Consider the following 11,349-nt stretch of genomic DNA (forward strand, 5'->3'; position numbering starts at 1 on the left):
AAAATGACATGAAATAAAACGTTCTTTAAATAATGTAAGCAGATTTTAATTTTCATTATAATGTGGCTGTGTTTGATAATATGTGTTTGATGTATTTTTATTCACCTATAATATATTGAAAGACATTTGGAGGAATGGTACAACCTAATACCCTTTCACCTTTGACGCTCCGGTAATGGCGAACCGGTAACAGAAGAAAGTGCGGTTCTTTGTAGCGGGTGTTAATTCAAATATCGTCAACATGTTGGCTACTCGTTTTAAAAATCTTTAATATCATTTATAAAAACAAACAAACTGTTGTCCCTATGAACTTTTATGGTATGTTTCTGATTTTATTCGTCTTGTAAACAGCTATCTAGTTACCAAGTTTTCCCTGTGTCTCTGGGCTAGGAATTCAACTACCTGAGAATTGTTCTACATTTTTTATATTTTTATTTACTACTGCTGATCTTGGGTTATCACGTCGTTTTGTATGCCCACGAAGATTTATTGTATTTAATTAGTGTAGCCATTTGAGATTTGTAGGTGTAGTTTTAAACTAGCCTTAAAACTAGATAACGGACTAGTATACTGCCTAACTCTTTGTCTTAGTGTATTAGAAATGTACTCCACTGTAAATAGTAAAATGACGTATCTGCGTCTTAATTTTGAACGTTTCCTAATTTGTAGAAGGCTACTCTTGAGACTATGATTGCTAGGCCATTAACATACTTATATATAAAATAGTCGGGCTCATTTAGGAAAGAGGGTATCTGACGATTGATATATTTAACCCAAGAGGTATTTTGTGCCAGTTCACAAAAAGCCTTACACACTGAATGTGTGAGCGAAACTTGGTTTGCTCTCTGTGAGATGTAACGGTGATCTTGAATGGTCGAGTTGCCTGTTTGTTCTTAGAGTCTATTTATGGAGATTGTTTACTGCTGCTTGAATCAGCCTGTTGTTTATCATTGTGACAGTTTCCGTAGTGGAGGAAAATGACGTCCATTATAAAGCTGACGGCTCTGTCGGGGGTGCAGGAGGAGTCGGCACTATGCTACCTGCTGCAGGTCGATGAGTTTCGCTTCCTGCTCGACTGCGGTTGGGACGAGAGCTTCTCCATGGATATCATTGATGCCATTAAAAGGTGGGGTGAAGCTCCGCCCTTTGTTCCCCCTGCAGGCCTGATCGGGCATGTTGCCCTCTAATGCCACCTGATCTGTGACCCTCCTGTCTCCCCTCCCCACTGCTCTTTCCCAGGCATGTTCACCAGGTGGACGCTGTGCTGCTCTCTCATCCAGACCCCCTGCATCTTGGTGCCCTGCCCTATGCTGTTGGAAAGCTGGGGCTCAATTGCACCATTTATGCCACCATCCCAGTGTACAAGATGGGACAGATGTTCATGTATGACCTATATCAGGTGAGCGATGAACCTTCGTGCCGCTGTGATGATTAATATGTCCTATAGGCAGCGATAAGTCACTTGGTAAACGTAATGAACAACTAGCAGACATGCAAATGCTTAGGACTGCTTATAGGTAGTGTGTGATTCTGTGGGTTAGGACTGTACCTAGAAGGTCCTGGTTCAAATCCTTTGGCCTGTTGGGTCCTTGACCGTGCCCTTTAACCAGAAATACTCAAGGGATTGACTTACCCTGCTCTCCTGCTGTGGATAAAAGTGTCTGCTAGATGTAAATGTAGAACTTTGATGCAGAAATGAATAGTACACACTGGAGTAAGATGTGAACTGATTTTGGAGGTACAACTCACAATGTCTCACCAGTCACGCCACAATACTGAGGACTTCACCTTGTTCACCCTGGATGACGTGGATTCAGCATTTGACAAAATCCAACAATTAAAATATTCACAGATCGTCAATTTGAAAGGTGAGGGAGTTCAGACATTTCACCGTATTCAGTGCATGAGCCTTTTTTTATACACTTTATAACACCTGATCTTTGACGTTCAGGGAAAGGACATGGCCTGTCCATCACTCCCCTGCCAGCAGGTCACATGATCGGCGGCACCATCTGGAAGATTGTGAAAGATGGTGAGGAGGAGATCGTGTACGCAGTGGACTTCAACCATAAGAGGGAGATGTAAGTGTTGCAGTTTTGCAGCTGTTGGTGAAAGGCGTTTCCTTGTCAGCCTGACTCTGTTACTGGGGCCCACATGCATGTTCACAGTCACCTTAATGGCTGCTCCCTGGAGATGGTGAGCCGGCCCTCGCTGCTCATCACGGACTCCTTCAATGCCACGTACGTGCAGCCACGCCGGAAGCAGCGTGACGAGCAGCTTCTCAGTAAGCCCCACCGGCGTCTCGCTTCGTTCTCTTCAGCGCCCCCTGTTGTATTCCCTAAATGGTGACTGTCTGCCCTTCAGCCAATGTGATGGAGACGCTGCGAGGTGATGGGAATGTGCTGATCGCCGTGGATACCGCGGGCCGGGTGCTGGAGCTGGCACAGCTGCTCGATCAAATATGGAGGACGAAGGACGCCGGCCTGGGGGCCTACTCCCTCGCACTGCTCAACAACGTCAGCTACAACGTGGTGGAGTTCTCCAAGTCGCAGGTCTGCCCTTGGCTCGTCGCAGACTCCAGGTCACACTCTCCAGTCGGGTTTGGGAGACGGGCTGATGGGATCCTTTCCGTAGGTCGAGTGGATGAGCGACAAGCTGATGAGGTGCTTCGAGGACAAGAGGAACAACCCCTTCCAGTTCCGTCACCTGTCCCTGTGTCACAGTCTGACTGACTTGGCCCGCGTGTCCAGCCCCAAGGTGGTGCTGTGCAGCCAGCCGGACCTGGAGTCTGGATTCTCCCGCGAGCTCTTCATACAGTGGTGTCGTGATGGCAAGAATTCGGTCATCCTAACATACCGGACCACGCCTGGAACCCTGGCTCGATACCTGATCGACAATCCGGGCGAAAGGATCCTTGACCTAGAGGTGAGACGTGGGCTTGTGTGCAGGTAGAGGTACTTGGCAGGTGATATGAGTCATGAGGTTTACATCATCAGGGGACCCTGTGATGCCTCTTCTCCCTGTCATTTCTTTGAGTGAGTTGTTTTACCTATATGTATATAATGTGCATAAATTAGATCAGGAGACGGGTAAAGCTGGAAGGGCGGGAACTGGAAGAATACCTGGAGAAAGAAAGGGTGAAGAAAGAGGCAGCAAAGAAGCTGGAGCAAGCAAAAGAGTGAGTTACTGTGTGTGTGTGTGTGTGTGTGTGTGTGTGTGTGTGTGTGTGCTCGCATATGTACAAAAACATGAACAACACATGTGAGCTGACGGACATGCATTGACAGCCGGTGATGGGAGACCCCAGTCATCCCAGCCGTGGACTTTTCACCCTCCTCAAGTCTGGCATCTAATCTCACAGCTTTTTGTCTCGAGCTGCATAGAAGCTTCTAGTCTCATGCTATCAGACTGTTAAACACCTTAAGTTCTAGTTGGATTCCTTCATGCACTAACACTGAACTACAGCCAACTCCCTCCCATTTGCACGAAGCCTAGTATCGCACGATTCTACTTTAGCACATTGTTATTATGGCTTGGATATGTTTACTACTCCTACTTATCTCCTATTTGCAATCTATTGTTATTCTTACTTTTATTGTTGCTTTTTGTCTTAATTCCACTGAATTTTGAAATCTTCCTCATAAAATTCACTGAGCTGGAGGGGTACGCCCCCATGATGATGATGATTATTATTATTATTATTATTATTATGAGCCCAAAGATCTAGTGTGCGGGCTGGAGTGTAGGGAAGAGGAAGGTCAGACAGATATTGAGGGGTAAATCCATGGAGAGCTGTAATATTGCACCCGCCCTCAACCCCCCTCCCCCCCCCAGCAAAAAACCAGAATAGTGATGTTCTCTAAAATACCCTTCAAACCCCATATACCATGGTATAATATCTAAAAGATATGACAGAATGAAAAGCTGGATATTACCAAAGCCTACCAAGAACTTCATTGCTCTGAAATGAAGACCTTTGGAGGGACTGTTAGCAGCTTCTGTATCCGTTTACTACAGCGTTCCCCATGGTGTGCGTGCGTGCGTGCGTGCGCGCGCGCGCGCGCGCGTGTGTGTGTGTGTTTACAATGTCCGTTCGCGTGTCCACAGGGTAGATGTTGACTCCAGTGACGAGAGCGACATGGAGGACGACCTGGAGCAGCCGGCCGTGGTGAAGACCAAACACCACGACCTGATGATGAAGGGGGAGGGCAGTCGCAAGGGCAGCTTTTTCAAACAGGCCAAGAAGTCTTACCCCATGTTCCCGGCGCACGAGGAACGGATCAAGTGGGACGAGTACGGAGAGATCATTAGGTATAGCAAAGACCAAGGGTGTCCCATATGTCATTCTGCCATGTGGGAGCGGAAGCAGAGGACCATGCTCACACTCGCCTGTCTCGATTGCTCCGTCCTCAGACCGGAAGATTTCCTGGTGCCCGAACTCCAAGCCACCGAGGAGGAGAAGAACAAGCTGGAGTCGGGAATGGCGAACGGAGACGAGCCCATGGACCAAGACCTTTCTGACGTACCCACCAAGTGTACATCTACCACAGAGACCATAGAGATCAAGTGAGTGTTTGCCTTTAGAGAGCTGGGAGAGTGAGCAGACCATACCACAGCAGAGAAAGTTCAAGGCATTCTTTCTGCAAGGGACATTAAATATGGGATGAATCATGGGATGAATCCGTTAGCCAGTGCATTTAGAGTTAAAGGACGGCCTAGAATTCGGCTTTGCCATCACCACTCGACCAGTTAATAGGATGTTACATAATTTTATGGCTGTTCACTCAACTTTCCTGTACCTAAGAATAAAAAAAAAATCCACAGTTTATGAAATAGAAGGGAAAGTGGTTAAAAACCTGTGATGTGCAAAAACTTTCGCCTGATAGCGTAGCCTCTATGGCAGGGTTTCATATGAACATTTCCAGTGACAGGAATAACGTCAATCATATATCTATTAGTATTTAGATTTTTTTTTGCCATCACCTGTCTTTAGAGCCAGAGTCACCTATATTGACTATGAGGGCCGGTCAGACGGAGATTCCATAAAGAAGATCATAAACCAGATGAAGCCGCGGCAGCTGGTTATCGTCCACGGGCCGCCCGAGGCCAGCCTGGACCTGGCCGAGTCCTGCAAGGTCTTCAGCGGGAAGGACATCAAGGTGTACACCCCCAAGCTGCAGGAGACTGTGGACGCCACCAGCGAGACTCACATCTACCAGGTGAGGTCCCCGGCCGGCGCATGTGCCATTCAAGTGGAGATACTGGAGGTTGGATCGCGTGTGACGGGCAGAGGGATGGCCAGCGTGTTTGCGTCACTGAAGCTGGGGGGGGGGTCCCTGTCCCACAGGTGAGGCTGAAGGATTCGCTGGTGAGCTCGCTGCAGTTCTGCAAGGCCAAGGATATGGAGCTGGCTTGGATCGACGGCGTCCTGGACATGCGCGTCATCAAGGTGGACACCGGTGTGGTGGTGGAGGAAGGGGAGCTGAAGGACGAGGCCGAGGAGGGCGAGCTGCCCATGGAGGTGAGCACGGAGCTGGGCAGCGACCATAACGCCGTGGCCCAGCAGCGCGCCATGAAGACCCTGTTCGGCGAGGACGAGAGGGAGGTCTCCGAGGAGAGCGACGTCATTCCTACCCTGGAGCCACTGCCGTCCAATGAGGTGAGACGGGGATTCCGAGGAGCCAGGGGAGGGGGTTTCCACGTGAGCGTAGGCTCAAGGGTCTTTCCCATCTGCTGCAGATCCCAGGACACCAGTCGGTGTTCATCAACGAGCCACGCCTGTCGGACTTCAAGCAGGTCCTTCTGCGAGAGGGGATCCAGGCGGAATTCGTCGGGGGGGTACTGGTCTGTAACAACATAGTTGCGGTTCGCAGGGTGAGTCCCGACTGATTCCTTCAACAGTGTCTCACAAGGTTACGTAATGGCTTCATATTGGACACACTGGAAATAAAAAGCTTGCATTGTGCTGGAATTTACTCTGGCTTTAATTACACTTGGCATCGGATGTCCCTAGTTCACAGCATGTTTTAACCTTCCTCTGTGCTTGAGCGGCCCAGAGCAAATTAGAAATGAAAATCGATTCACATGCTAATGTATGATGCCTTGATATTATTAGATCTAATCTTCTATACGGTGAAACTTGTGAGTAGCAAGTGAGTCTCGGGGTCTCCGCCCACGGCGAAGAGCTCAGTCGTCCTGCTGGAAGGCGCCGGCTTTTCATTTGCACCTTGAATGATTCCTGGCTTCCTTGCTACCGTTCAAAGTGGGGCTGCCGTGAGTCAGTCCCTTTAGAGGGACGTTGGGCATGACTAATCCTGAGCACCGGGCGTCTTTTGCTCTCTTCCAGACTGAAGCCGGCCGGATCGGCTTGGAGGGCTGCCTCTGTGAAGACTACTACAAGATCCGGGATTTACTCTACCAGCAGTATGCCGTGGTGTAGGACCACGCCTCGCTCCACCCTCTTCTGCCCTTGTTTCCTGGGAGCCAATCGGACAACGTCCAAGCTTTCGCTGTGGTCTCTAGCCCATCTGTCAAAGACTTCGGTTCGGTTTCATTTGTATCCACTTTTTATCATTCATTTTCCTAGCCGTGGCCCCCGAGGATGTACTGTTGTGAACGCTGGGGATGACCCTGCTGGGTTTGCCCTCAAAGTCAACCTTGAACTCCAGACACCTTCCCATGGATTGTCCTCATCCCGTGCAGGGTGGATATGTCCTCTTGTTTTCTTTTATATAAAATATAAGTCAGAAAGATGCCAATCTGCAGAAGGTGTTTTGGAAGCCTGGACGGCGGGGAGGGAGTGAGAGTGGATTCAGTGGGTGCACAGTGACGAGGCTTACTCTGGCGTCCTTATCGTTCACCGCGGGCACCCAAACACCAGATGGGGGCTGTTTACATTGTGTCCTGCGTCATACACTATTCCAGTTTAATTTATGCCTTTTATCTGATTGTAAAACACAGTCCTCTGTTTTGCATTTTATTAATTCCAGCTTAATTATCACAGTATATGTGTGAGATCTATTTTTTTTATTCCTGTCTGTTAAACAGCAATTTCTCCTAACACTTTCCCCAGATGAGCTCTCATGTCACCTATCCAAACGTCTGTAGTTCTCCTGAATCTCACTACTTGGAGACTGGGGACGGGTAACATTTGGCAGTGTCGTGAATGTTTATGTGCAGTGGGCATCTCTGGAGGCAGACTCGTGCTTCAGGCATCCGTTTCCTGCAGCTATTGCACTCTGAGATCACCATGCTCGTCAAACCGGTGTCCACTCATCCTCAGACTTAACTGATCCTCTCCCATTATCGCTGGAACTAAGAGCCCGACAGAGGCTCTGCTCACATTTGGCCCCATGTATCCGTCTCAAAAGGCAATGCAGCAGGAGGCAATCTGCAGCTGTCTGGGCCTGTGGGCTGCGATCCGGTAATTTTAATGCCGCCGTAGGTTGAATAAGTTTTCCAACGCGTGCTTTAGGGAACCATAGAATAGCAGTGTTGTTATAAACGTGGCCATGTTCATGGTGTAATCCGCAAACTGAAAACGACTCGAGTTAGCGGCTGAACTTTGGTAACCCCTCTCCGGTGAGGAGAGAGGCACAGAACGCACCATCCCTTCCCGCTTACAGCCTTCATTTGGTAATTGAGAAGGGCGGGCCTGCAATAGCCATCACATAATCCTCTTAGCTCACATAATGCTGACTCTCACCGAAGACCCATTTTATTGTAACGATTGCTAAGCTGGGCACTGCGACCAATTGCTGGCCGTCTCATCTGCCCCCTGGTGGTGATATGGTACCAAAGGGAGCACCCCCCCCCCCCAACTCTGGCCTCTGACTATTGACTCCTCCTTTGCTGTAGTGATATTCCCATAAACCCATAACCCAATTTTGTGAAGAAAACGTACCATGCCCACTTATTATGGTTTGTCTTATAACAAACCATAATATTCATAATATTCACCACGTTGTGTCCCAACAGGTAAGCTTGTGTTGCATGTCCTGTATAGTCAGATTTTGTCTAGCTTATTCTTGTTTGAGTTTCAGCTATACAGTACAGAGGATAAAAGCATTTATTTAAGCAAATTTGGCCGACCTAATTGATCAGTTGATGTCAAAGACACGAGTGTTGCCCTTCAGCTATTGATTGTCTCATAGCCCAGTGTGTTGCTGTAGCCCGCTGAGGGGACCTGGCTGGGAAGGCTCAGGCTGGGGTGATCTACAAAGCAGGTGTGGTGAGAAGCCTGATCTGAACACTCAAGTTCTTACCCAACTGCGTCCCATTAAATACGTCCTTAATTCCTACCGTTTTATAGCGTGATCCCTACACCCTTGGTGCTGCCCAACGGCTCCTGCTTGCAGACCAGATGCACATTAGTGTAACTGGGAAGTTTAGGGCCCTCTCTTACATTGCATTATTGCAGGTATTTACCGTAAGCCGCACACCATGGTTAACGATTGAGATGCGCTACTGTGGGACTCTGCAGAGGCATTCTGGGGGATGACGGCCATTGGGGAGAAGCTGTTCTGGCAGTCCCAGCACCTCCCACAGACTGCTTTAGGAACATATAAGGATCTGTAGTAGGGGAAGGAGTGAAAATTGTTACTTTTGTCACTTGTGCATGATTCATCTTGTTTTTTTTATGGGTTACTCAGTTAGGGTCCCCTGGTAATCCAGAGAAGATTCCAGGAAGCATTATAAGGTAGGAGAGAACCTGCTTGCGGTGCCAACCCATTAAATGGTGTGCATACAAGGTTAATCGCTAAGAGAAGGTTAGGGGCATGTGTACCTGAAAGGCAACTTTGGGAAAATGTGGAACGGAACACGTGGGGAGATCCCCCACCCCTATTCTGAAGGTATAGGGCTGATATCGATCCTGCCATTTTAGAATCAGCTGCCCACTGAGCCTCGGTGCAGTTGATGGTGCAGACGGACCTCGTGAGGCCGAGTGGGACCTTTAGCTGTGGCCTTTGCTATGAATGCAGCCTGACAGCATCAATCAGACCCAGAGAGGCTGTTCACAGAAGCCGGAACGTCCAGGGAGCTCCTGCATTTGTTCGGGGTGTTTGTCACTGCGGACTAGGACACAGTAACAACATTACACATACCAGATAAAGAAAAGTAAAGAGAAATAAATTCCACCTTTAATTTTTTAAAAAGCTTATGTTCAATTATGGTAACTGTCACAGTTTTCTCCAAGATGGAAATAATTGGAACCGAAGGTCTTTAAGGTACGTCCTAACACTACTCTGAAATAATTATGAATCACCGGTGACATTTAAGGAAGCTAGTTTTGAAATGAGTTTTATGTTCATTAGAACTTAGAATCCTTTCAACTCTGGACTGAGACTTTGAATAATGACTTGGTGCCTTTTAGGTTGAATGGTGTTATTCCGGGGGAATGATGTACAGATCCTGGCACAGTTTGTAATTATGATCACATGTTAATGGAAAGCAAATGATGTCTGGGGAAGCAGTGAAGGTCAGATACAGAATAACTCGCTGAATTATGGGGTCCGATGACTGGAATTGGTGAATGGTGAGCCCTGACTTCCTTGTGACTATTTAATCCCTTTGCAGTGACTGACCGCCTTGCACTGCTTTTCCTCTTCATGTTGAGGTGACTAAAATGTTACGTCTTGTGAAAAACGCAGTGTTTTAAATATTCCAGTAGACATCTGCTCCCTGGAACTAAAATTAGCTTTTGACATACGATAGAATCCCGAAAGCTAACAGTTTGATACTTTTGCTGTTTCTCATTGGCCTGGTCCATGACATGTCTATTTTCAGATTTACCTTGTTTCATATAGAGTCACAGCACTCTATATAAAGTCTTTTGCGTCGTCATACTGTAAGCAGACCTGGGAAGTCCTGCTTGACTACTCCCTGTGCGGTACCATGAAACCCTCATTTCTGTCAGCAGAATAGGTGACACGAAACCGTATCAAAATGTTTATTGTTCAAGTTTACAAGGATGTGTTCTGTTTTTCTGCAGGTGTCAACACATTGTCATTCCAATAAAGGTATATACAAAAGATATAGATTATTTATACACAAACAAAATACAAGACAACAAATATGCAAAATATACAAAGTTAGACTATACACAAGCAAGCTACAGATAAAAAAACATTTAATCCAAACCAATGTAACAGAATAAGTAAGAAGTTAAAGTGCAACTGGGCCTAAATGTAGTGACTGCAGTGGTGGAACTGGGAAAGGTTCTTAGAAGGATCATGGCAACCTTGGGATAGACAGCAGCTGTGTGCATTACAATGGGTGTAGCAAAGTGCATGTACCACAGTCTGAACTGGGGGAAATAGAAAGGGCCTGGTTTAGATAGCCTCTCTGCTCAGGCCGTCGTCTGTGGAAGCTGACAGTTCCTCAGACCTCCCCTGTTCTCCTGTTTTTACTTGGTGTCTCACTGGCTGCACTTGGCGATGACAAAGTGATAACATTAACCAAGATGCAGTGGGGTAGATCTCGACTGTAACTGGATCAAGAAAGCTTCACCTTTGGTCACCCTTAAGGAAACTAATAAATCATGATAAGCCAGTGGTGGATTCATGTTGAGGTGACTGAAATGTGCTTTTGGGTAAAGCAAAGAAAAATATGGAATTCATCTAATTTTAATATTTTGTTTAACATTATGTGCTTGTTCCTTTTTAAAGCAGTATAATTCTTAGGTATAAAGAAAACTCTTTTGACCTGAGCTATATCGGTTCCGCTTGTGAGTCACTGCCGTTCCCAGGTAGGTGAACCAGCTTTCTGCCTCTCCGGAAATGGACGACCCGCAGTATAGAAGATACTGCCCGGGAAACTTCGAGGTGGTCTTTTCCTGAATTAAGGCTCTGTTCAGCTGTATTATCGAATGGCGTCTGACAAATCTTTGACCATTTACTCCTCATATCCATATGCGCGTATAAATAAACTTGCAGCGTCGTCGTTGCGGCACAACGATGAATATTTCATTTCCTGACGCTGACTTAAGAGCTCTTCAGCAGGGTCTCCTGAGACGGGCGGGTGCCGATTGTGGCCCGCTGCAGATCTCTGGGGGTGAGGTGCGTAAGACAACCATCAAGAAAAGAAATGACAGACCTCCACAAGACAGAGGAGACCCCCCCCCCTAAATGGACCATTCTGCCTCACACCTTGCCTTCTGCTTTACACACTGTTCTTCCACAGCTGTAGAATAGTGTGATGTCAGACTTCTGCCTCAGTTTAGTGTCACCTACATCGATACTGAAGCAGCTTCTGCCATTAGCCACAAATTCATAAATCAAAGCACCTCCCTGGCTCCACGGACATTTCACAGACCACCTACTTTAGCTTACTCTAAATATACGTGTTGGG

At 47.2% G+C, this 11,349-nt stretch overlaps 1 protein-coding gene across 1 annotated transcript; it reads left to right on the plus strand.

Annotated features, from left to right (window-relative positions):
- The first annotated feature begins 151 nt into the window (after positions 1-151).
- Positions 152-7,002, plus strand: cpsf2 (cleavage and polyadenylation specific factor 2). The gene is made up of 15 exons (XM_048985605.1): positions 152-318; positions 960-1,126; positions 1,240-1,399; positions 1,763-1,868; positions 1,952-2,081; positions 2,169-2,284; positions 2,365-2,552; positions 2,635-2,925; positions 3,078-3,178; positions 4,108-4,311; positions 4,414-4,566; positions 4,994-5,219; positions 5,348-5,659; positions 5,740-5,874; positions 6,347-7,002. Exons 2-15 carry the CDS (start codon positions 978-980, stop codon positions 6,437-6,439), a joined length of 2,364 nt encoding a protein of 787 aa, XP_048841562.1. The 5' UTR covers positions 152-318; positions 960-977; the 3' UTR covers positions 6,440-7,002.
- The last annotated feature ends 4,347 nt before the right edge of the window (positions 7,003-11,349 follow it).

This window comes from Brienomyrus brachyistius, chromosome 19, assembly GCF_023856365.1.
Source record: "Brienomyrus brachyistius isolate T26 chromosome 19, BBRACH_0.4, whole genome shotgun sequence".
NCBI lineage: Eukaryota > Metazoa > Chordata > Actinopteri > Osteoglossiformes > Mormyridae > Brienomyrus > Brienomyrus brachyistius.

Bases quoted from the DNA above. Each gene is read 5' to 3' on its own strand.
- cpsf2 (XM_048985605.1), top strand. From the start codon at position 978: ATGACGTCCATTATAAAGCTGACGGCTCTGTCGGGGGTGCAGGAGGAG. The intron at 1,869-1,951 runs GTGAGGGAGTTC...TTTGACGTTCAG, and splicing joins ACAGATCGTCAATTTGAAAG to GGAAAGGACATGGCCTGTCC. The intron at 2,285-2,364 runs GTAAGCCCCACC...TCTGCCCTTCAG, and splicing joins GCGTGACGAGCAGCTTCTCA to CCAATGTGATGGAGACGCTG.